General features: G+C 39.9%; 1 protein-coding gene across 6 annotated transcripts in view; it reads left to right on the forward strand.

Moving 5' to 3' along the window:
* The window catches only part of CHD6 (chromodomain helicase DNA binding protein 6), a 191,599-nt gene that overhangs the window by 25,520 nt on the left and 139,289 nt on the right, over positions 1 to 26,790 (forward strand). For all 6 annotated transcript variants that reach the window (XM_048222088.2, XM_026503520.4, XM_048222089.2 and 3 more), the window contains exon 2: positions 24,263 to 24,318. In XM_048222088.2, the coding sequence (XP_048078045.1) occupies positions 24,286 to 24,318 (33 nt within the window). In that variant the 5' untranslated portion in view covers positions 24,263 to 24,285. The remainder of the gene's footprint in view (positions 1 to 24,262; positions 24,319 to 26,790) is intronic.

Here is a 26,790-nt window from a genome sequence, read left to right on the forward strand (position 1 = left end):
ATTATAGTATTTTGTTAAGGATTTTATTGTCTTTGTTTTGATCTTTGTGTTTGCCTTATGGTTTCTTATATTACTAGATTTGGTGTCAGGGTAACGTGGCCTCATAAAATGAGACAGGAAGGGTTCCCTCCTCTTGAAGCTGTCTAGGCCTGGAGTTTTCTTTGTTGGAAGGTTTTTTGGTTTTGCTTTTATTAAAAAAAAGATTTTATTTTATTTCAGAGAGAGAGCACAAGTGAGATGGAGGGACAAAGGGAGAGGGAGAAGCAGACTCTCCTCTGAGCAGGGAACCCAGTGCAGGGACCTTGAAATCATGACCTGGGCCAAAGGCAGATGCTTAACTGAGCCACCCAGGTGGCCCTGTTGGAAGGTTTTTAACTATAAATTCAGCATCTTTAATAGATGAAGGGCTATTTAGGTTCTCTATTCTTAAGTGAGTTTTGCTAGTTTGTGTCTTTTAAGGAACTTATCTGATTGATCTAAGTTATGCAAATATACAGGCATAAAGTTAATATTTATCCTTTTTTTTTTTTTTTTTAAATTTTATTAGAGAGAGAGATAGAGAGAATCTGAAGCAGGCTCCACCACCAGCACGGGCGCCACACCAGGCTTGGTCTCACAACCCTGCGATCACGACCTGAGCCAAAATTAAGAGTCAGACACTTAACCAACTCAGCCCCCCAGGGGCCCCAAATATTATTATCCTTTTAATATGTGTAGACTTCCTAGAGATGTCTCCTTTTTGAGTCTTGATAGTGGTAATTTGTATCTTTTGTCTTTTTTCTTGATCATTCTGGTTAGAGGTTTGTCAATTTTATTGATCTTTTTGAAGACCTGGCTTTTGGTTTCACTAATTTTTCTCTTATTTTTTTGTTCTCAATTTCATTGATTTTTATTCTCTATTATTTCTTTCCTTTTACTAGTTTCGTGTTTACTGTGGTCTCCCTTTTTAGTTTTTTAAGGTAGAAGCTTAATTTATCAGAGGGTTTTTTCTTTTATAATAATTTTTTAATGCTATAAACATTCCTCTAGGCACTGCTTCAGCTGCATTCCATAAATTTTCATATATTATGTTTTGATGTTCATTCAGTTCAAAATATTTTCTAATTTCCCTTATTACTTCCTTTTTGACCCAGGGTGGTTTAGAAGTATGTTTTATTTCCAAATATTTGTGGGCTTTCCAGCTATCTTCATGTTAATGATCTCAAATTTAATTACTCTGTGGTCAGAGAATATACTTTGGTGTAATTTCAGTTCTTTTAAAGTTGTTGAGATTTGTTTTATGGTCAAATAGACTGTATTGGTGAATGTTCCATGTGCACTTGAAAAGATTGTCTATTAAAAAACAGAGACTATAGATTCTGCTCTTACAGGGTGGAGTATTCTCTAAATGTTAATTAGGTCAAGTTGGTTGATAGTGTTATCCGTATCTTCTGTATGCTTACAAGTTTTTTGTCTACTCATTTTATGGATTATTGAAAGAGGAGTGTTAGCTTTCCAACTATAATATATATATAATTGTATGTTATATATTTTATTAATTATATGTAATATATGTATTTCCTTTGAGTTCTCAGTTTTTGTTGCATGTGTTTTGAAGTTCTCTTGTCAGAGGCATACAAATTAAGGATTTTTTTTTTAATGTTTTATTTATTTATTTGACAGACAGAGACAGCCAGCGAGAGAGGGAACACAAGCAGGGGGAGTGGGAGAGGAAGAAGCAGGCTCCTAGCGGAGGAGCCTGATGTGGGGCTCGATCCCAGAATGCTGGGATCACTCCCTGAGCCGAAGGCAGACGCTTAACGACTGCACCACCCAGGTGCCCCCCAACAAATAAAGGATTGTTATGTTTTCTTCATGAATTAATCCCTTTATCATTATGTGAATGACTTTCTTTGTCTCTTTTAATATCCCTTCTGAAGTCCATTTTGATATTAATGCAGTGTCTCTGGCTTTCTTTTGATTAATGTTTGCATGGAATGTCTTCTTCCATCATGTTACTTTTAATCTATCTATGTCTTTAAAGTGGGTTTCTTGTGCACCTAGGTGACTCAGTCAGTTAAGCGTCTGACTCTTGATTTTGGCTCAGGTCATGATCTCAGGGTTGTGAGATTGAGCTCCATGTTGGGCTCTGCAGTCAGCGGGGAGTCTGCTTGAGATTCTCTCTCCCCTTCTCACTCTGCCCCTCCCCCCACTCTCTCTCTCTGTCTCTCTTTCAAATTAACACATAAATCTTTTAAAAAAAATAAAGTGAGACTTATGGAAAGCATGTAATTTATGTTAATCTGTGCCTTTTAATTGGGGTGTTTAAACCATTTACATTTAACATCATTATTGATATGTTTATAATGAAATCTGTCATCTTGCTAGTTGATGTCTGTTTGTCCCATCTGACCTGTTCCCCTTTCTTCTTTTTATTCCTCCTTTCAGATTGAGGGTTTGTTTGTTTGTTTGTTTTCAGATTGAGGGTTTTTTAAATTTCATTTTATCTTTATTATCAGTGTATTAGTTATACCTCTTTAAAAAAATTTAGTGGTAACCCTAGGGTTTACAATATTCATCACAGTCTACCATCACGTAATGTACTAATTCACATTTCACTCACAGCAGAAGATCGTCACAACACAATATACTTCTAGTTTTCCCCTTACATCCATTGTGATATTTTTGCCATACATTTTACTTTTACATATTTTATAAATCCACAATACACTGTTATTATTTTTGCTTTGACATTTATCTTTTAGAATGATTAAAAATACGGGGAAAAGACTGTTAAAAATATATATATATTTATTTATTTGAGGGGTGGGCAGAGGGAGAAGGAGAGACTCTTAAGCAAACTCCCTCTTGAGCAGGGAGCTGATGTGGAGCTCCATCCCGAGACTTGAGATCATGACCTGAGACAAAACCAAGTGTCAGATGCTCAACCTACTGAGCTAGCCAGGTGCCCCTAGAAAAAGGGTGTTTTAGATTTACTTCCCTTTTTATCATTTCTGGAACTGTTAACTTCTTTTTGTAGATCCTTATTTTTGTCTGGTATCATATGCCTTCTACTTGAAGAACTTCCTTCACCATTTCTTGTAGGGCAGGTGCACAGACATTGGATTACCTCAACTTTTGTTTGTTTGAAAAGCCATTGTTTTGCCTTCATTTCTGAAAGACATTTTTGCTGACTATAGAATTCTGGGTCATGAAGGCCCCCCCTTCCCCTTTAATACTTAGAAGATTTCTAGGGGCACCTGGCTGGCTCAGTTGGAAGAGCATGTGACTCTCTCTTGATTTTGGGATTATGAGTTTGAGCCCCACATTGGGTGTAGAGATTATTTAAAAAAAAAAAAAACTTAAAAAAATAGTTTAAGAGATTTCACTCCATTATCTTCTGGATTGTATAAATTCTGATGAGTGGTCTGCTGAAAATGTCATTTTCTTCCTCAGAAGGTAGTGTCTTTTTCCTCTGGCTGTATTTAAGATCTTCACTTTGACTTTTAGCAGTTTAACTATGAAGTATCCAGCTATGTGTTTTTTGTTATATTTATTTAGTTGCTTACTTGTTTATATTTGTTCCGTAGGGTTCTCTAAGCTTCTTGGATCAGTGGTTTGATGACTTTAATTTTGGAAAGTTCTCAGCCACTTTTTCTTCGAATGTCTTTTCTGCTATGTTCTCTTCCTCCCCTTTCTGGGACTCCAGTTGCATGTATATGGTATCATTTGATCATATCTCAAAGCTCTTCAATGTTCTTTTGGTTGTGCACATGCCCCCTACACACTTCTTTTTTTCTCTGTGTTACAGTTTGGGTGATTTCTAGTGATTTATCTTCACGTTTATTTATTCCTTTCTTATTTATGTTGAGTGTTAGGGTGAGCCCAACAAAGGAATTTTTCATTTCTGTTAACTTAACAAAAATAGCATTTCTTTTTGATGCTTTTTTACATAATCTTTCTGTTGAAATTTACAGTCTGTTCATGCATATCGTCTACTAAATTCTTTAACTTATTAATCATTGTTATTTTAAATTCCCTTAGATATAGCATCTGGGTCATCTCTCATCCTGGTTCTCTTGATCGCTTTGTCTCCACCCTCCCATCCACCCTGCTTTTTGTGTATCTTGTAATTTTTGATCAACTGCTGGACATCAGTGTTAGGAGACTGAGGTGGACATTAAATATTGCTGAGACTGCTGTTACATTAGGGGTAGGTTTTAGGGAAGAGAAGTTGCCACATTTGTATGTATAGAATATTCAGACCTGTTTTAGAACTAGAAGGTTAATTTTATTTTTTTCAGTTATTATAGAATTTTGCATTTTTTATATCTTTTCCCTTTTATAGCATCTGTAGGAGTTACCTGGTCAGGACTTCCCCTTGTAATTGCTTTCTCCTTTATTTTGGCTCACACTGTATTTGAAACTCTTCCTTTGTTCTGTTGTCTTCCATACCAAATGATATTTGTTAGCAAGTTTGTCTTTCCTCACTAGACTGTAAGTTCTTAAAAGTAGGCCCAGTGTCTTATTTATATTTGGATCTCTCTGGTCTTTTAACTACATTTTATCTAAAAGTCTTTTTCTGGTTACAATTGAAATTATCAAGGGGTGCCTGGGTGGTTCAGCTGGTTAAGTGTCCAACTCTTGGTTTTGGCTTAGGTCATGATCTGAGGATCATGAGATCGAACCCCACATTGGGCTCCATGCTCAGTGTGGAGTCTGCTTGAGATCCTCTCCCTCTCCCCCTCCTTTACTCAGGTGCATGCACATGCGCGCTCTCTCGCTCTCTCTCTGTCTGTCAAATAAAATAAATAAAATGCAAAAAGAAAATAATGCAATAAATGCTAGTTGGTGCATTCCAGTTTATTATTAACAGCGCATGTTAGAAAGGCAAATCCAATTTTTAAGTTCTTAGAAGCTAAGTTCTTTCAGTAGGAGGACTTTTAATATCGTAAAACCATCTGTCTCAGTGTGGATAAATATAACCATGTCTGTATTAATAAGGGAAATAACCTTTGGTGTGAGTATTTACAGTAGAAAGGGAGCAGAACTGAGTAGTTTCTACCTTACTAGCAATAATATATTCTTTTGCCTTCTCTCTTATCCTAGGGACAGTGTGCCCTATTCCTAGGGGAATAAGATCAATACAGAAATAGATTTCCCAAATCAGCCTTGCCTGGGACCAAAGGCACTTTATCTTATAGCTCATTTTCAATTATATGTTTATATTCATCTTTAGGTATTATTTATTGTTTGTTTTTATAGTGTCTTCTTCTTTACCATCATTGTTGATCAAATTACGTTCAAATAGATATATAAAGCCCAGAGAGAATCATAGAAGGGTGATGATAGCCTGGTGAGAGTTATTAAAATATTTGGCAGACAGCTATTGGGACAGACAATATTCTGGATTCACGGTTTTCCTTACCTAACAAGAAGGGGTACAAAACACAGTTGTGGATCAAAGAGGATTATTCTTTGGGTACCCTTGGTGCCTAGGTCACTGAACCCCTTTATTAGGTTAATAGTTACCACATTTAGACAGTATCCTCTTCTGTAAATGCAGTACACTACTGTATGTGGGACGAGAATAATTATTTATTTTTCAAGTTTTGGAAGGAAATAGGTGATGTATTTGACCCACAGATCTGGTATAATTAGGTGATGTTTTAACTGCTCTGATAGCAAGTATGAGGTAATACTAGCACAGCATGAACATGAAGGAATGGGAGTGGGGAAAGGATTGGAAGAAGGGGGATTGAAATAACGTTTTTTTAACAATAGTGAATTTTTTTTGTAATACCAAATATTATTTCTTGAAATTGGAAAACAATATTTATTTATATGAATGTCAGAGACTGAAAAGTATAAAGAGACTAACTGCCATTAAAAAATACATTTGACCCTGAACAGTGTCGGAGTTAGGGTCCCTGACTTCTGAGCAGTCAAAAATCCATATATAACTTTTGATTCCCCAAAGACTTAACCAGTAATAGCCTACAGTTGACCAGAAGCCTTATCGATTAACATGTTTTATATGTTACATGTATTACATACCGTGTCCTTAACAATGAAGTGAGAAAAGAAAATGTTACTAAGAAAATCATAAAGAAGACAAAATATGTTTACAGTACTGAGCTGTATTTATGAAACAAGATATGCGTGTATGTGGACCTACACGGTTCAAACACGTGTTGTTCAAAGGTCAACTATATATGTTTTGGTAGTCAGTTTCCTTGGACAACTTTTCTCAGAGTGAAGAGGCTGAAGAGTTCGGTTTGGTATCAAGACATCTCCACACCTTGGTAATGGAACATTGTCTAATGGAAAGCACACCCCCACGGGAATGTTGTAGAATTTCTGCTGACAAAAGAAATCTGCCCAAAGTATCTCACATATTGTCTTTAGAGGTCACTACTGTCAGCTTTTTTTAGTTTGTTTTACATACAGGCTTTCTGCAAGTTTTCATGCCTCATGGATGGATGGTGGCCAAACTTAGATTTGGTTATGAATTTCTGTTCTTTCTTTCCCTTAACCTTTAAAAAATGTTTTATTATGGAAAATTTCTAATGTACAGACAAGTAGAATAATACAACAGATTCTCATACCATTCTTATTTTGTGTGTCCCTTCTCACTTTCTTTTTGACTTGTTTTAAAGAAAATCCCAGACAACCTGTTGTTCCATCTGTAATTATTTTAGCATTTGTATCTATTCAATATGGACTTCATAGAAAAGCACATTATCGTACCCAACAAATTTCTTAAAACCTAATTCCTTAATATTATCTAATACTGAATCTCTTCCCTTGATTTTTCTCAAAAATGTCTTTTTACAGTTGACTCTTTGAATCAGGTTCAAATAAGGTCCACCTAATGCATTTCATTGATATATCTCCTTAATCTTTTAAAATCTATAACACTTTTTTTTTTTGCTTATGCCATTTGTTTATCAAAGAAACTAGTTTGTTCTCTCCCTGCAACATTATGGATTTTGCTGACTGTGTCCTTGTGTTGTATAACATGTATTATTTTTTCCATGTTACCTGTAAACAGGTAGATTGGAGGCTTAACTATTTTTTAATCATTCATATTTTTTATTATTTATACATGGTTTATTAAACTTCCCTTCACATTCGAAGACCATATTTGATTGTCCTACTTTGTATACTAAGATTGATTGGTGGGCTCATGTTGGCCTAGCCCTTTGTTGTCAACTGTTTTTTCCCATTTGACCAACAAAATCCCTGGGGTGACATTGTGACAACCTACAGATGTCCAGGTCTGTTCATCTTCCAGCTAATGGTTTTAATTTTACATTCATTGGTGATTATGGCCTGTATCATTTATTTCACTGCTATTAACATTTTAAGAAGACTTGAGAAACTTGTAGAAAAGGAAGGGAAAATTTTTGATTAAGAACTTTGGAAAGGAACTGCAAGTAAACTCTGAGGTATCTGGAAAATTAATTTATGCAAAGTATTTTTTTCTCTGATTATGGCTAGTAAAGGACATGTCGTGTAGAAAAGAATGTTTAAAAGTTGTGTGTTTAGCTAACACACAGCTTACTGCCCCTCTATTTGTTTTTTAATAAGTTGTCCTTAAAAGGTTTTATGAGAACAGATTTTGAGTTAGATTCCTGCTTTTGGATTATTATGCATTTGTGAAATATTTTTATCTACATTGGATTTTGCTCCAAGGATAATAAAATTCTAAGATTACTTTGGGGATTATCGGTCATGAATCCATACAGGTCACTTGAATCCATGTAGGTCATTTCTTCTCACTGTTGTGGTCACATTTTTTTCTTTGGTAAGCCTACCTAGAAGGCTGTTCTGTAATATCAGTAGAAATAGTTGACATTATAAAGTACTTCCTGTATGTCAGACATTGTACTTTATAATTTGGGTATACTAATTTATTTAATCCTTACATGAGTATCATCCCTGTTTTTCATATGAGGAAAATGAGGCAGAGAGATTAAGTGATTTGCCCTGGTCATACAACTAATGAATGGCAAGGGCCCGGATTTGGACCTAGATAGTTTGGTTGTAGAATTTATGCTCTGCTATAGCAGAAAGACAGAGTGGATTAGGTAGTGTCTCTGTTACTAGAAAAATACCTCAAGTGTCTGGTTCTCTACTAGTCCTGGAGGATAATCTGTTTGTATCCATATGTAAATAATCCACATATATGTGTAGTGTGTGTGTGTGTGTGTGGAGAGAGAGAGATAACACTTATGTCCAAATGGTGGAGCAAATATGTAGAGTTTTCCCTTTAGGAAGATCTTTCTGACTCTAAGACCTTTTTTGAATCTCTTAACTTTTGATGGAGGTGGAAACAGCCCCCTGACTGTAGTATTATCATCTTGGATAGAGGGACTTCGGAGGTCAGAATAGATGGCAAGGTCACAAGGGAAACCTAGCAGTCTTAAGGTCACAGTCAGATTCACACAGGATACTACTCTGGCATTTGGACCCTTTTGTTCTTGAAGTTCAAGTTGCTTGCTCTCTAACCATCCATCTAGATCTTACCTATACATTTCAGATTATTTTTGGAGCAGAAAGCCATATAGCTAGTATTCAATACCATAGGAATAATTTTTCAAACTCTCCAAATCATAATAAATAGCAGTCACAGGTATCAATTATAGAACCAAGAATCAGGAGGCACTATGTAGACTGTCTTGTCCCAAGTTTATCTTTGGTCTCTGCTAAGTGATTTTTTTCTTAAATTGAGGTAATGTGTCTCTCCACCTCTTTTTCTGTCCCTCATTCTGTTTTTACTTTAGCAAGTGAATTTATTTCTACGAAATGTCATTTCAGATGAGAACAATAAATAGAGTGTCATGTTCTTTCACAAGAACATCTTTACCTTTCTTTATGTTTTTATGTTTGACCTGTGGTTGTTTTGTGTTAGTCTGGTAAGAGGTTAATCTGAATAAGAAAATGTCTAAATCCTCAAGAATCTGAATGTTGTAAAAATCTGATGGTTTGAACAGTTGGATATCATTTATAGCAATGTGTTACACAGAACTAATGAGGAAGCTTCCTCAGGTCAGGAGCCAAAAGAGATGGATTTATGTAGTGTCTTTCAATCTGTGTTCGAAGCTTCAAGCAGTTGTGTGCCAGTGGTAAAACTTAATAGGAAAGGCCTCAAGGGACTGATTCTCTAGGTATAAGAGAGAGGATGGACTTAAAGACAACATGTTTCTTAATTTTATTTATTCTGTTTACAGTTTCAAATGTTGACATTATATATTATTTTGGTAATCATTGCATCACTAACTTTTCCCCAATTTAGAGAATTTCTTAAAGTACTTAGCATGTTTTAGTGAGGATGTTCATGCCTTCTAACAGAAACATTTCCTGAATCATCTTCTTGACTTCAATGCAGCCCTTCCTTTTTAGTAAGTTTTTCTTGGGAGGTGGTGGGAAGAATTTATTACCCAGCTTTTCTAATTCCCTTGAGAATGGAAAACAGTAAAACAGAGAACATAGTAATGTTTTTGCAGGATTCACTTTCCGTTGTCTTTTTTTTCTCTTGCTATGTAGTTATTCTAGGTACAGAGGTCATAGAATTATAGGATTTTAGAGCATAGGATCCTTAGGAAAGGATTTTCAAAACCTCAGGTCAAACTATTTCATTTTATAGTTGAAGAGACAGTTCTTCAGTTTCATTGGTGACTGTTCTGCATATCTTCTCTTGTTGGTTCCTGAGTGAGGGGGCCAGCTCCTTGGAGATAACGATAAACCATAAAATGAGAGGGAGAAATTTGAGAAATGGTTGAATTTGGTATAATAGAATTTCAAGATGAATATTATGTTGGGCATAAAGAATTGTGTTAATGAAGATAAGCTAAACATGCATTGTCCTTGCAGGGCCTTTTGGCTGATTGGGTCAGTTCCAGTATGGTGCTAAACTATGGGAGGCTGGCCTTTCATGTCTGGCCTGTATAAGTAGGCCTTTGCCCTGGTACTAGTCCCTCAAATAGGTAGTCAGAGGCAGAGCAGGAGAGTTGGTTTCCCTTGGTATGTAGGACATGGACAGCAGCAACTGCATACATGAAGAAAGCTTGAGGTTTCTTTCCACAAAGTTATTGATGTTTGTATAAACATATTTTTTACTGACCATTTTGTAAAATGGTCTTTTTCTTCTCATAATTTTTAAGTTGTTTCTTGGGCTTACAAGAGAAACAGTCACATCATAAATAAATGATAATTCTGTATCTTTCTCTCAAAGTTAATACATCTCATAGTTTTCCCCCGTATTCTCTAGAATGTTCAGAGCAGCTCTTGATGGATGGCATCCTTGTCTTTTTCCCGACTTCTCAATAGGAGTGCCTTGGACATTTCACCATAAGATTTGATGTGGTTTCAGATGGATATTTATAAGGGACGGTAACAACTTCAACGAGATAAAGTATATCATAGTTCCACCTTTGACTTTGCAAATTAAGGGAAATACAGAACATAGAAAACTCAGGAGATAGCCAAAAACATATCGGGTATTAAATAATATTAAATATCTGTGAAAATTTATCCTAAAGAAGTATAAAATAATAGGATGATTTCATTATCCTCAAATACAAGTAGGACCTGTGCTGGCAATTTAAAGCTTCTAGATCAACTTTGAGAATGAAAAAATAGTCTGATGCTCTGGGCGTGTGACTGGAGCAGAACACACCACCAGATGTTCCTATATACTCTCATGGGTGACCACGTGTAGGAGCAAGAACAAACAAAAGCGCTGTACTCTTGAACCTGAAAAGACAAGCTCCCTTCCTCCTGTGATGTCCCTCCAGTGCCCTCTACTGACCAAGCTTAACATCATGCTCTGTCAAGGAGAAATGCTTCAAGAGCTCTGTCTCTTATCACAGAGCAGGTACTGAAGGGTGAATTTGATGTTGAGAGGCAATATATTGATAACTAGTACTGAAGCCAGGCACAATTACTATATAATTCCAATATAATTCCACTTTTATAAGGTACAGAAACAAGGAAACTAAACTGTTAGAAGTCAGGCTAGTGGTTAACCTTGGAGAAAAGTAGTAGTGACCAGAAAAGAGCATGGATGGGCCTTTCGTGGTACTAATAATGTTCTTTTTCTGGATGTGGATGCTGGTTATGTGGGTGTGCTCAGTTTGTGCAGGGTAGTATTTTTTTTTTAAGTGCATATCTTACTTCAACAGAAGTTAAAATGTGGTATAGTTTGATTCCAAAAGTAAAAGCTTAAAAGGAAGATCCAGTCTAGAATAGGGGAAATACAAAACAATCTTGGATATCTCACCCTTTTCTTATTTTTAAAAACTGGTTTGGGGGTTGTACATCTTTGGTTTTTTGTTTTTTTTTTAGATTTTATTTATTTATCTGAGATATTTATCTGAGAGAGAGCAGAAGCAGGGGAGGGGCAGAGGGAGAAGCAGACTCCCTGCTGAGCAGAGCGCCCCACTTGGGGCTCCATCCCAGCACCCTGGGATCATGACCTGAGCTGAAGACACACACAACCAGCTGAGCCACCCAGGCACCCCAACAGTTGTACATCTTAAAGTCGAAAAACAGGTGTCTAATTCATTCAGCAAAAATATTAAGCCAGACTACCTTTCTTTCCATTTGGAATCAAACTGTTAATAATTGAGGCCACCTGTAGAGCAGCTTCTACTTCCTTTTGTTGCCATTCTTCTTACCAAGTCTTTGAACAGCAGCTTCTTAGTTTTTTTTTTTAATGGCATTTTAGATACAGTATAAATAAAATATCACTGCTGTTCTCTGTAAGCATTATCTTTGCTTTTATCTTTGTCATGATATGCCCGTCCTCTTGTAGCCACTGGCAAATCACCAGATCCCTTTTTTTTTTTTTTTCCTTCCGGTTGAGAGATTGGGAGGCCCACAGTGGTAACTTCCATGTAGGGGACTTCCCCTGACAATGGGAACCGTAGGTGGTTGGTTCAGGAATTGGTGGTGATAGCACAGACTCAGTGTGTGGCTTTTAAAAGCTCTAAACAGAAACAGCTTAGTACTGTGGTTTGTTCAGGAGCAGTAACCGAGTGTAGAGTGGAAGGAATCTATAAGTTGGGAGTCAAACCTGGATCCAAGAGGTGGATATGGAATCTAGATAGGAGTCACATTCCCAGAAAGCAAAGGTTGCTAAGAAACTCTGGCAGTACACTGTGGATAGAACTTAGACAGATTTTAAAGTGGAGCTATAGCTGTTTAAAGCCCAGCTGTTATTAAATCAAATTAAAGTGATTAATAGTAATGATTGGTATTACCACCTTTTCTGTACAGAGCTTCATATAGGATAGGAGGTTGTTTTCATGCTTTGAATGGCTGTTTATATCTTACCTAGTGAGGCTTTGACCAGGGTAAGAGTCACCACAAACCTGTAACACAGAAGGCTGAGAACCTAGAGTGATTCCCTTGCGAAATTGTTTCCTTATATTTCTTGACCTTACGTCATTTGAGGGTAAAGGGAATAAAATGGTGTGAATGGTGAAACTAGCCACTGGGCCTTTCATTTATAAATTTAGTACATGTATTTGCCCAACTTATATGTAGCCCTGTCCTAGGCACTGGGGACTCAAAGGGGAATTTGGTGCAGTCCCTAGGCCCTCTGGAGGATTATTATTTTGTATTCTTTGAGGGCTGCCTTTATTATACTCGTCTGTGACATACAGCTTTGTCATCAACTCCTTTAGGATTCTGTTGAGCCTTTAAGATTGGTACTTGGCTTTCATATCTAGGCAAATGAGTTTCCTGACTTTTATTTACTTCATTTTATTACTAATTTGGGCTTATACTATGCCACTAATAAAGGGCTTCATTTGCAAATTTAGCACCTTAAGGAAAGGGTACCCATGATTGAAGATATGAATCTCATTGTGCACATGTACTCCAGAGTGGCAGTTTGGAAATTTTCTGTCCTCCAAACTGGTCATCTGTATGTAGCGCAATGTGAAATCACATCACTATAGCTGGTTCTCAGTCCTGATGATGGAAGGGAGCATCGGAATGGTAATACAAATATAATGTAATATAAGCACGAGATGATGGGTATTAAGAAATTTATATTTCAAAACGGTTGTCCTTTGATCTGGGAATTGATACTGTTTGCCAAGTAAACCAACAGGCTCTTCTCTGCGGTTTTCTTGCTCATTCTATCATGATTCTGGCATCTCAGACCAGTCCTCCTAAAACAGTGCCGCTGAGTTTTATTTACAGGTAAGTAATTACTTAGGTGTTAGGTGTTAGAAGTCAGTAGTTTTAACAGCACAATGTTTGCTCATATGTTAATTTAAAATAGGTGACTACATCTATACCAATTTATAGTTGGGTGAACACACCTAATGTAGATGGTGTTAACAGATTTTAGTCACTTGGCTTAAATTTGCCTAAGGTGGCTTCTTGACTATTCTGCTGACTGCTTGCAATTTCTGCCCTTTGTGTCCTACTGCCAGATTCGGAGAACCAGGGCATTTTATTGGCAAGAGATTCCTTTTGCCAGCCACCTACCTCGCCATTCTGTACCTGCTTTTGCAAGAACTTGTCACATACATGTCAGTAACACAGCATCTTGCTTTCCGTATCCCCCCGCAGACTGGTCTGCATGTATCACAGAACTCTCTTCCTTTTTAGATTTTGGGGAAGGAGGACTTGAGGGTGAGAGAGGATTGGAGAACTGTTTCATCTTTTAAAAATTCATAAAATCCTTCTGAATTTCTATTAAAATTCTTAGACCCTCAGGGAAGGGTGGGAGGTGCCACTGTTGAACAGCTTTTAGGGACTGAAGTCCCCGTGGACTCCCTCAGGGTGCAGCCGCCTCCTGGTTTTGCAGCCCGTGATTTCACGTAGGATGTGCAAGTTAGGTGTCAGGATTTTTACCTTAAAACCGCAACGTAAGGAAATTTGTGTCAGATTCAGTAATCCATTGTTTGTGTTGTCTTTACATGACAGAAGAAAGCTCTTTGGAAGCATCTTGGCACATTATTTTACTTGAACATAGCAGAGTTGTAGATGTAGTGGGAAAGCCCATCTTTTTGGTGTTAGGAATTCCAAAAATGTAGGTGAAGGGATGTTTACAGATTATAGATTGGTTTGCACTTGGACTGGCTCTTTTGTTTCCTATAGAATAAAGAAAGCCGAGCCTGGATGATCATAAATATGTGATTTTCTTTTATTATTTATCCCAAAGTAAAAACTCTGCTGATGATTGTCTGTATTACAATTCTGTTAACATGTTTACTTTGTTTCCCCGCAGTCTTGGATAGCTATCAGATAGACTTTATTCCTTACTACAAATTACTCCAAAACAATTTTGTGTAACAATTCAGAATTCAGATGGAAGGCGTATGACAATAGATAAAGAATTTAAACAGAATTACTTAACAGTTCTATATCCCTGAAGATTTTATCTATGTTTATCATAAGAATTACTTCATGAAATATTTTGTTGCCTTGTATGTAATGTTATCTGAAGGGTCCATCCGTCTTCTCTAAAAATGTGCTTAGCAGGTCTTCTTGACAGATAGCTTTATCAAGCTGTTTTAATTGCTTCCTCTTCACCCCATGGATGGATCAAAACCATGCTCTGCTGTAGTCTGCTTTTCTTTTTTTTTTTTCCCCATGCGGGCTTTCCTTTTTTTCTTTTCCAGACTGTTGTACTTTATCTATGGAATATCCGTCTGACCTCTGCCCACTCTCTGAGTACCCCAAATAGAACATCTCCAAGTCCCGACCTCTCACTTATGCTATTTTCATTTGCCTTTCATTTGCTCAAGGCAGCTCGATGTAGTGCGGAGAGCTGAATCGGAACCCCGGAAATCCAATTCTTGTGCTTTGGAATAATTGTGAGCCTTTGGGCAATCAGACTCCTCTGACCCTTAGTTTCCTTATCTTAAGATAAAAGGGTTGCATTGCCTGAGCTTTAAGTTCCCTCCCTGTTCCTTCAAACTTAGCCTGTCCAAAATAGAACTCATCCGTCTCCTCTCCCAAAAGGTGGTTTTTGTCCCTATTCTGCAAATGAAGAAATTGAGACCCAGGGAGATTGAAAAAATTGCACAAATCATACAGTCCTTGTGTTCAGAGCTTAGATATCATCACTCCCCGGTCCGCGGGTATCACTGTTCCCCCACCAAAAGGCATTAAAGTATGACGAGTCAAAAGATCTCGTTACTTGGTGAGGCCTGTTGAGAGTGAGCGTGGAGTGGTATTTGTTAAGCCCTTTGTCTTCCCCCATAAGGTTGTAGCTTGAATTTTCAGGGCTCTGAACCTTGAGCTCTACTGTCAGGAGATTGGTTTCTTCAATCCTCTGTTCACTGATGGGATCATTCCTGATCTGGGTCAGTTGACATGATGGCATATGGTCTAATGATAAACAAAAAAAGTACAGTCAGGTTTTACTTTGCAATGTGATATTTGATAGAGCTCTGGTAGTGCCTGGCTTTCTTCTACTGACCTTAATGGTGATTCTTATCAAGCAAGTTGATTTTTATCAGCAGATTAGGAATTAAAATTATTTTCTCTGATTGAAGAGAGCATTTTGAGATAAGTTAGTGATTCATAAAAAACAACCCAGATTTTAAAATGTGGTACTTACTGGGGCACCTGGGTGGCTTAGTCGGTTAATTGTCTGACTCTTGGTTTCAGCTCAGGTCATGCTCACGGGATCGAGCCCTGCATGGGGCTGCCCTGTCAGGGCAGAGTCTGCTGGAGCTTCTCTCTCCCTCCCCCTCTGCACCTCTTCCCTCTCTCTCTACTGCCCCTGCCTCTGCGTGTGCATGGGCTCACTTTCTCTCTTCAAATAAAAATCTATAAAAAAATAAAATAAATAAAATGAGGTACTTACTATCTGTCGGGAAAAAAATTACACAAAAAAATTTTCTTAGCACAATATACTTCATGGCTTAGCTGTGAATTAGATATTGATTTAATAAATAATGGTGATAATAAGTATATTGGGAAGCCAATACTTCCATCTTCCATAACAAGAGGTTATCTGTTTTTGCAAGTAAAGTTTTATTGGAACACAACCAGACCCATTCATTTGCATATTGTCTGTGGCTATTTTCGTGCTGCAATGGCAGAATTCAATTGTTGCAACAGAGATCTTACGGCCTGCAGAGCGTAAAATATTTATTATCTGGCCTTTATAAAAATATTTGCCACCTCATATTCCAGGAAGAAGCCAACAGAGTAATGCTTAAACAATATTTTTTTAAAGATTTATTTATTTATTTGAGAGAGAGAGAGAGAGAACCTGAGCAGGAGGGAGAGAGCATCTTAAGGTGACCGCGCTGAGTGCCAAGCCTAATGGGGCTCATCTCATGACCCTGAGATCATGACCTGAGCCAAAATCAAGAGTTGGACGCTTAACCAAATGAGCCACCCAGGTGCTCCTAGAATACTGTTTAAAATTGGAAAAATCGGGGCACCTGGGTGGCATAGTTGGTTAAGCATCTGCCTTTGGCCCGGGTCATGATCCCAGGGTCCTGGGATTAGGCCCCACATCAGGCTCCTTGCTCAGTGGGGAGCCAGCTTCTCTCTCCCCCACTCCCCCTGCTTGTGCGCTCTCTCTCTCTCTCTCTCTCTGATAGATAAATCTCTAAAAATAAATAAATAAAATTGGAAAAATCTAATAGCGGTATCAGCATATTTTGCAGAAGTATTATGGAAAGAAGTAGAAGGAACGGCTAAAGAGCAAATGATTTCCTCTGGGAAGAGTGACTCAGAAATGTGGATGAGTGGAGTTAGAGGAATTCTACTTTGTTTTGTTTTGTTTTAAGATTTTATTTACTTTTTTGAGAGAGAGTAAGCGAGTGAGAGAGCACAAGCTGGGGAGAGTGGAAGAGGGAGAATCAGAATCCCTTAGCAGGGAGCCTCATGTGGGGCCCAATCCCAGGACCCCGGGATCATGACCTGAGCTGAAGGCAAATGCTTAACCAACTGAGCCACCCAGGCGCCCCAGATTTTTTATTTTCAGGTAATCTCTACACCCAAAGTGGGACTTGAACTTACAACTCTGAGATCAGGAGTCACATGCTCTACCAGCTGAGCCAGCCAATTCTCCAGGAATACTACTTTTTTGTGTTAAGCTTTAGATTATCGAATTCTTTTTTTTAAAGAGTTTATCTATTTTAGAGAGAGATAGCATGCCTGTGCAAGCAGTGGGAGGGGTAGAGGGAGAGAAAGAGAGAGAGAAAATCTCAAGCAGACTGTCCGCTCAGCGTGGAGCCCAACACAAAGTTTGATTTAATGACCTTGAGATCATGACCTGAGCCAAAACCAAGAGTGGGACACTTAACCGGCTGAGCCACCCAGGTGCCCCTAGATCATTGAATTCTTTTTTTTTTTTTTTTTAAGATTTTGTTTATTTATTTGACAGAGAGACAGCCAGTGAGAGAGGGAACACAGGCAGGGGGAGTGGGAGAGGAAGAAGCAGGCTCCCAGCGGAGGAGCCTGATGTGGGGCTCGATCCCAGGACTCTGGGATCACGCCCTGAGCTGAAGGCAGATGCTTAATGACTGAGCCACCCAGGCGCCCCTAGATTATTGAATTCTTAAGCTAAGTACTTGTATTACTTTGAAAAAGTGTGAATGAAGAATACTAAGAGATTTGATTGGACTAGGAGAACAGAATAAACAGGAAAGGAAGAAAAGAGCCCACCAATTATGATGAAGAAAACAGGAGCTCAAAGCCTTTTCTTTAGTTTTCCCATTTATTCTCTCACTCATTCTGTAGATAATCATTCAGAAGTCCAAATATCAAGCTTGATATGACAGAATGGAGTTCCTTCCCAGAGAATGCTTGGGACTTAGTAGCTGATGGCACCCGCAGACAGGGAAAACGGGAAGACATGATATCGTGGTGATATAGTTACTACAATTTAGTGCTTTTCACAGGGTGTTTTCAGGGTTTAAGGAAGTTAGGTTAGACCTCCCCGAGACCATGACACCAGAGCGGAGTTTTGAAGGATGAGACTGGAGAGGAAGGGCAGTGGAAGGATTTTCCAGATGGAGATGGAGGCATAGCTTGAACAAAGATCTGAGCAAACAGTGCTGGTTTCAGAATGTGCAAGCGTTCAGAATAGCTGGATGAATGCGGGAAGGTAATGTCAGAGCAGGAGACAAGGGCCAGGGGCCAGATTGTTTATGCAGGGCCCTGTGCTGTGAGGTATTTGTATTTCTTTCTGAAGACGCTACAGAGATACAATCTAATTTTCTTTACACTTTAGGAAAGCGTACTCTTGGTGCGATGAGGGATGGGATGAGGGTAGGAGGCAAGAAGAATAAAGGCACTTGGGAGACTATTTCAAGTTAAAAAAAAAAGAGAGAGAGCTGAAAGAGTGGGACTAAATTAAAGTCGACTGGGGAAGAACCAAGGGATTCAGGAATTTTGAAGGAGTTAGGGGAAAGGGAAGGAGTTAAGGATGAATGATTCTAGGCTGGGTGGCAGGTTGTGGGACGTTAGCTTCTTGGGGGGGGGCATAGGAGCGGGTGCATATGTGTGTAAAGGTAGTACCGAGTTCGATTTGGAAAGAGTTTCGGGTTTTTTGTGCAGTCTGTAGAGCACCTAATTGGAACTGGCCAGGATATGTTCGGCTATGTCCACTTGGAAGTCAGGAGAAGGGCTTGGATTTGGGAATGTACAGTGGTCGTGGTGTAGAGAGATGACGCTTAGGAACTGAGTAGAGAATGCAGCAAGCCCTGAGGGTGGTAACAATGTTGAGCCCTGGGGACACTGACATTTAATAGGCCTTAAAATAGGAGAAGGCTAGGGAGGAAGCTGAGCTTTGGAAGCCTGCAATCAGAGGAAAATCAGCAGAGCATGCCCTCCAAGAAACCAGTGAGATGAGAATTTTAAGAGGAGGAAATGGTCCATGGTTTAAAATGCTGCAAGGAAGTTAGAATAGAGTCTAAAAATGCCCGTTGGATTTGGCTCCTAGGGAGTCATTGCAAAGAGCGGCCTAAGGAAGTAATACGGGAAGAAGAGAAAATACAGGTGTGTGGGGGATTTGTTAGTGTAGTTACTACCCTGGGATCAAGTTTAACGGGATTCTCTGTTGAAGAGAGAACTGTAGAAGGAGAGATTTAGTGATAAGGAGCAGAAATGAGTCTTCCGTCAGCAAACGTTTATTGAGCACCTGTTACAAGCCAGGTGCTCGCTGCTCTGGACTCGGAGTACATACAGCGTGAACCGAACAGGGCTCACAGTTGGGTGCATGTGTGCACGTGTCTCACGGGAGACATATTTAGAATCACCTAGACATGATGTCAGGCAGTAACAAACAGGTGCCAGAAAGAAAGCTAAGGTAGGGTACGAGGATGGAGAGTGGGGCCGGGGGTGGGGGCAGAGGTGTGTTTCCTCTGGAGTGGTTAGGGAGGACATCACTGACAAGGTGACGTGTGAGGAGAGAGACCTGAATGAAGTGAGGAAGGACTAACTGCACAGGAGTCCAGAGTCTGCGCTCAGGCTGAGAAGTGGGAGAGCATGGATCCCAAGTACTGATGGCAGGGTTAGTTGTCCTCAAGAGAGAGCCGCCTTCCTCTGACGCAGGGCGGAAACCCGTAAGGGCAAGCGACGCCAGTGGCTGCCGTGTAGCCGCTGTTCCCCATGTGACAGACACTGGAGATCCTCATCCCTTTTAATTCTCCTGAATCCCTATGAGGTAAGGGTTGTCACCATTTTACAGGTGACGAAACAAAACTGGAAGAGGTTTTACCTGGCTCATCATTAGTAGAGCCTGGATTTACACTCTTTTTGGCACTTCACGGTCCTGCCGTCGTCCTCCTGTAGATTGCTCCAAGCCTAGCGACAGACAGGTAAATTCGTGCAATTTATGGAGGGTGCCAAACTTGTGAAGTGAGAAATCGAGGGGTGTCTCACCCACTGGACCCTCTTTCTGGTCCAGAATGTCTGTCAGGCCCCTTGGTAAGGGGTGCTTGGACAGGGCTGTAAGGAAGGTGGCATTACCCAAGACCTGTCTGCCCTTTTCATAAACTCTTCCCGGGTGCGTTGTTGTTGCCCACGTTCCATTCCTTTCCCTTCTAAAACTGCCCCCGCCCTGTGGAAGTGTGGGATCGCCTTATTTGTGACTGCAGTTGTCAAAGCGGTTCTTGGGAACCAGTCTCAGGGCTGAGGGTGGGCATAATTAATTATAAAAATACATATTCACTGTGGAAACTTTGAGGTGTATCTGACTTGTAGAGTTGCTTCCCATGTACTCTTTGCTCCAAAGGGCCTGACAGAGTTCAAGGGCTAGGAGCCTGTTAACAGCAAAGGTCCTTGTTCTTCCTGCCATCAGGTGTGTCTTGTGCTGTCCTTGTGAATATGAAGGACCATGGGAGCAGTGTGCTGTATGTGCACTTGTCTGTGTGTGTCAAATCACATGTTCTTGAAATGAAATAGACCGCTGGGACCGAGCAGAGATTGTTGGAATGGCAGAGTTCTCAGGATATAGTAAATACAAATAATTTCTGAATGAATGGTGGAATCGTGTGTACCTGATGTTTTTGGGGTTTTAAGCGTCCATAACACAGCACAGAGGAGCTTGGAAATGGCACAGGCGCTCTTGCAGAGTTTTTGACCTGGAGAGAGAGATAGTAATAAAACAGAGTAACTTTCAAAATGTTACTACTGAAACCTGGCACCCGTTTTTCTTAACAGGAGTATTGTTAGGTGGGTGAGTGTAAAAAGGAATGGGACCTTTAATATTTGCTTTTTACATTATTAGCAGCTTATCTCGTGAAGGTAATTAAATGCTATGTTCATACATAAGCACTGAAACGCAGTGAGGAGAGCAGGTGTCCCACCAGTTTTCATCTAATTCAGAAGTCATACACATTACTTTCCCCCCTGTTGATGAATTTCCTGGTTTGTACACACAGGTGTTTCAGAATATGTCTGTATTATCTTTCTAATTAAGTTGTGGGACCCTGAAGTTACTTTGTTCATTATTGAGCCCAGAGTATCTAATCACAGCTTTTGAGTGATGGCAGCACAGCAACAGAAGCTGTAAACCATTTCTGGTATTGTGTGGAAGTACATGCTTTGGGTTATATTTGTCCATTCCTGCTACATAAAATTTAGCCTTGCAAAAAGATTACATAGTTTTAGTTTTATATTTGTTAAACATGTGCCATAAAAGGGAGGTAAAAAAGTAGAGGTAACTTGAGGGAGTGCTTTGTAAATTATTAGATACTGTTTGGAGAAATGAAAGTCAGTAAATGCTTACTGAACACCTACTGAGGTTGTCGATGATGTCTGCCATCTTGCAGGACGGCAGCGTGCCGGTGTGTGGCGATCCATCGGGGCTGCAGATAATTTCACGGTAATAACGTCAGGTCTGTCAAAGCTCGCTTCTAGTGAACAAGAGCAATTATTCTTGTAGTAACATCATTCCCACTCAGGTTTCACACCCACGTTCTCTCTCTCTCTCTCTTTCAGAGGGTGGGGTGGGGTCACCTATGCAGCATGAGTATCAGGGAAAGTGCTGGTAGTAGTATCTTGCTGGTGAACAAATTGGCGGCGGGGAGATTTGGTTTAGTCCTCCACCATTTCTTTTCTCCAGGCTTTCTCTTTGCTGGGTAATCAAGTTCAAGCCATATTTGGGTGAGCCCACCTCTTCCCCAGCTTGTGCTCTTCTTCCCTCTCTGACGACAGGTCCTGTGATGACACAGGCTCTAGAGCCAGTGGGCCTGTGCTCCTCGTGGCCCCCTCCATTGCCCGGGCTCTGCTGTGACAGGCATGTTCACACTTCCCACCTCCTTGAGCTTCCTCCATGGCCCAGCTTTACGTCCTACTGGCTTATTTCTTGCGATGTGTTCCTTAAAGTGGAGTCGGCAGATAAAAGGACTCAACGGTTTATGGATCTAGTGGCACCTTGACTGAGTGCTTGTCAGAAAGCTTGAAGCAATTAGGGAAGTGCCGTCAGCAGCGATAAGTTGGACCTGTTTTCCCCACGTTCCTGGCAGTGCTGCAGCCCTGCTTATATGTGCATGCTAGTTTGTCATTTTTTTTTTTTTTAAAGATTTTATTTATTTATTCGACAGAGACAGAGACAGCCAGTGAGAGAGGGAACACAAGCAGGGGGAATGGGAGAGGAAGAAGCAGGCTCATAGTGGAGGAGCCTGATGTGGGGCTCGATCCCAGAACGCCGGGATCACGCCCTGAGCCGAAGGCAGACGCTTAACCGCTGTGCCACCCAGGCGCCCCTAGTTTGTCATTCTTAATCAGAAACTGGTTTTTGATGGCTCTACTGCATTATACTTTAGATATTAAAAAATAATTTTTATTGGCATTGGTGGGGTTTTCTGTATTTTTTTTAATGATTTTCATTTTGTTGGGCAGAATTTTGAGTACTTGTGTCCAATTATTGATAATATTCCTATTTATTAGTTGGAATTTATTTTTCCAGTTTCTTTCTTCATTTCAGAATTTGTGGCCATTTATGGTGGCTGAGAATGTTGTTTTTCTAGGGTCTGATAATTTGAAGTTGACAGATAAAGGAGATAAACTTGTACTAACATAATTTACCTAGAACTGACTCCAGTATGATGAAATTAGGGGTAAAATTCTTTTAACTGCCCTGTTTAAGAGCTCTTACCATTTCTTTGGAATTCATGGTTTTCTTGAAGTGAATACTTGTTTCATCAAATGTTAATTCTCACAGCAATTCTTAGAACCATCATTTCCTAATTTGACTTTCCCTTCTGATTTGGCCAGTTCTGTTCTTCTCTGCCCTCTTCCCTTTCCCGCTGACTCTGCCCACTTTGCAGCTTATTAGCTCCTTGGATGCTATGCTGTTCGTGAACAGTAGTATCCTGGTAGCATTTTATGGTTCTTCTTACAGGAAATCCCTCTGACCCTTGGAGGAAGAAACTTAAATGGACAGACGTTAAACTGATAAACTGTAATTGTGGCCCCACAAATCCTTCATTTTTCTCAGTTTGCATCAAACATCACGAAGGCACTTAAAAAACAATCCATCACACTTTAATCTTAAAGTTCTGCTTACTGCCTACACATCATGTTCATGGGGATATAAGAAATAATTATGAACATAAGGATAATTATGTACCTCCGGGATGGTTTCCTGAGGGAGTGGTGTTTTGTAGCTCTTTGGGATGTCCAGGAAATCAAAGTACACAATAAACATGAGGCGGTGTCTACATCCGGGCTAGAGCTGGAAGCTGAAATTCTGGGATCCATCCCTTGTTTGTATATGAGGATGGTGAGATCTTTAGACCTGAGGTGGTACTACTAGTTAGTGATTCAGGCAGCCCCAAATTCCAGATTTCTTAGACGAGGGTTCTTTCTGGTTCCCAGGATGCCCCAGAGCCCTTCTGGACCTCTAAAGCCGGGCTCTTACTGTTGTGGTGCATAAAAGTCATTTACGAGAAAAAAGTTCAGTGTCATCATGGGTGTTATTTGGGGTAGAGATGGGGGCTTAAATCTGGGTACAATAAAATCAGTCATTTAAAACTCATACCAAATATTGGAATGGAACTTATTTTGTCAAATAACATATGCACATGGTTTTAAACCATCAAATAATATAAGGGGGCATGTGATGAAATGCAAGACTGACCTGTCCTGTCTCACACCAGATTCCCCCTCTGGCCTTCAGGAGAACTTTAGCTCTCTTTTTTTTACTGTGTATATTTCTATTTCTTGATTTATCAATTATGACATGATTTATTGATCTCCTTCCAGAAGAAATGAGAACTTATTTTTACCCCCTCTCTTCTCCTCTCAGTATAGTCACATCATTATTTTAGGTTCCTCTTTTAGTTTCCTTTGTAATTTAATATGCCAGCATCTTTTATAACTTATTTTATCTACAAAGATAGTGTCTTTGACTCCACCCATCTGAAACAATAAATAGGGTTCAAGATAGGGTTAGGTAGGGTTAAGACCATACTCTGGGGGAGACATCTGGGTGGCTCAGTTGGTTAAGCGTCTGCCTTCGGCTCAGATCATGATCCCAGGGTCCTGGGATCGAGTCCCGCATCAGGCTCCCTGCTCCGCGGGGAGCCTGCTTCTCCTCTGCCCCTCCCCCTGCTTGTGTGCCTGCTCTTGCTCTCTCAAATAAATAAATAAAATAAAATTTTAAAAAAAGAAAGAAAAAGACCATATTCTGGGGGCTGGCTGTTGACTATTGTTCGATGATTGTAAATGTTCTGTAGAAGCAACCTCTCTGCTGTGTTTTCCTCACGTGTCACAGTTAATCCTGAGGTCACCTTAAATTTTGGATTTTACCATAATCTTTGCCTTTTTTTATGTTTTACAGGTATAAGTATCTTCCTTCAATAGATGATAATGAAAATACAAAAGAAAGAGAAGCAGGTAAGTGATCACATATCTTTCATGTGAATGCATCCAGCATACACTCACTGGTGCTTCTTCACCAGAAACAGTTGCTGGCAGTTAGGGCTTGTCTCTGAGCCTCTGGTGGCTACCCTGCTGCTGCTTTTCCCCATCTCCACGTGGTCACTGAGCGCTCTATTCTGAATGACTTAATTTTTACTTATGCTTAGGTCAGCTCCATCTAGGAATAAGTATAATGAAGACTGTAAGTCAAAATATTATTCAAAATCAGCTATGTGGAAGAGAAATTTTTCTTCCCCTGGAACAGCTTTCGAAGATGTGGTCAGTGCTTTATTGTTTATGTATTTATCATTTTGGATGTTTGGTTAATCTAAAAGCATTCTCATTTAGAAAATTCATACTCCTAATGATCTGCGGAGGTTTCCTCCTAAACAAAATAGTGAACTAATTGGAAGGATGTGAACACTGATTGTTTCGCATTTGATTTCTTGAAGGGGAGGGGAATTAATAAAAACATTTGGCCTGCATGCCCCATCCTGCCAAAATCTTTTCCTTAGTTGATACTTCTGTGTTCCAGGTGGTTCCATATTCAAAGGAACCCAGAGGCCCCAACCAGTGTGGCTCAGGGAGGAGAGAAGGGACCTACCTGCCTCCATCTCTTGGAAACAGGCTATCTCTGATAGGCTGGTTTTCCTTTGACAGAATTGAGTGACAGTCCGGTAACTGGGGATATCTGAACCCCTGCCCTCCACTGAGACTCTGTGCAAAGAGGTTGGGTGGGATCAGCCACTTCGCTCTCCTCTTCTAGGGAGCACTGCCTAGTCAGATACAGGGTGGCCTGGGGATGTGGTTACAAGGATTATTCTCTGTTCTGTCCCAGTGGATAGTGAAACCAAACCAAAACAAATTGTTTTAGAAAATAATCGACTCATCTGCTGCCAATTCTTAACAGGAAGAGCGATGACGAAGCACTGTCCCCACACTGGTTTCTTCCTATCCTGGCTCTCTAGCGCCATCCGCTGGTACACAGACATCGCAGAGAACGCAGTTCCATCTGCCAGGAGTTTATCCTGTGCAGATACTCAGACAAGTATCAACTGGGTCGGAACAAAGGTTTTCACTGCTGCTTTGTTTATAGCAGCAAAACAGAAAGTGTCCATCGAAAAGGGGTGTTTAAATCATACCACCTAGTAGAATGTTAAAATCTCTGTTAAGAAGAACACATTGCTGAAGAGAACCCCAAGCCTTCAAAACTATCATCATTTATGATACATGGGCAGGTTTATATATATATATTTTTTAAGATTTTATTTATTTATTTGACAGAGAGAGAGAGTATAAGCAGGGGGAGCAGCAGTGGGAGGGGGAGAAGCAGGCTCCCCACTTAGCAGGGAGCCCAGTGTGGGATTAAGTCCCAGGACCCTGAGATCATGACCTGAGCGGAAGGCCGATGCTTAACTGATGGAGCCACCCAGGTACCCTGGACAGGTTTCTATTTCTTAAAACATTCTTTATCATAAGCTTTTATTTCAGTAAAAAAATATATATATTTTTAAGTAATCTCTATACCTAACGTGGGGCTTGAACTCAGGACCCCTTGTTCAAGACTCTCATGCTCAACCAACCGAGCCAGCCAAGTGCCCCTCTCACTAAGAGAACTATTTACCAAAATGACACCGGCATGAATTTACAGTTCTTTCTCTTGAGATTTTACTGATGCCTGTGAAGACCTTAGTCGGTCAGCCAGCTGTGGCACTGCCTCAGTTAGATGAGTTTTCATGTAGACGGTAATAGTGACGAGCAGGGCGGGGTTGCTCCTTAGTAGGTAGCACTAGCTATGGTAGAGGAGTGGAGTCACCTTCAGGAGGAGTTGATCCTGCTTCTCTTCCAGGTACAGGTGATAGACCACACTGATGACTGAACTGCAGGGCGTGAAAATAGAAACTATGTTCATGCCCAGGCAATCCGTAGGTACTGGGATTGAGCATCTGTATAGAGGTATTGCCTGACAGAGGTCACTGTGTAACTTTGAACAGGTTCAGCCTGTTTTTCTATCGCCTGAATGGGAGCAATCATACATGGCTTACAGGGTACTGGATTAAACGGGTAGCTCATCAGTTACTTGGCATTCAGCATGTCAGTGGCAGGCAGATCATCCAGTAGAATGAGATTAACCATCACACTTTGTCCTTCCACCTCCCGTGTTTCTAAGGTGTTGGAAGTAACAGCAGATAAAAGGTCCACTCTTTAAAAACTCTCATTCCTATGAATTCATTTTTCCTCTTCTCTGGAGGAGGAAAATGACATGTAAAATGTGTTCCAATCTCGCAAAATCCTCATTTCCTTGTCCAAAATTTTATCAAGGTAAATTAAACTGAGATGAAAGATTTTACAAGTTAATCAGAGCTTAGTAATAAATAATCATACTTCTTATTAACCAGAAAGGGCATAACAGGAGTCGTGTGCCAAGGACAAAGGGTTTAGAGATTG

Source organism: Ursus arctos, unplaced genomic scaffold (assembly GCF_023065955.2).
Source record: "Ursus arctos isolate Adak ecotype North America unplaced genomic scaffold, UrsArc2.0 scaffold_16, whole genome shotgun sequence".
Classification (NCBI taxonomy): Eukaryota; Metazoa; Chordata; class Mammalia; order Carnivora; family Ursidae; genus Ursus; species Ursus arctos.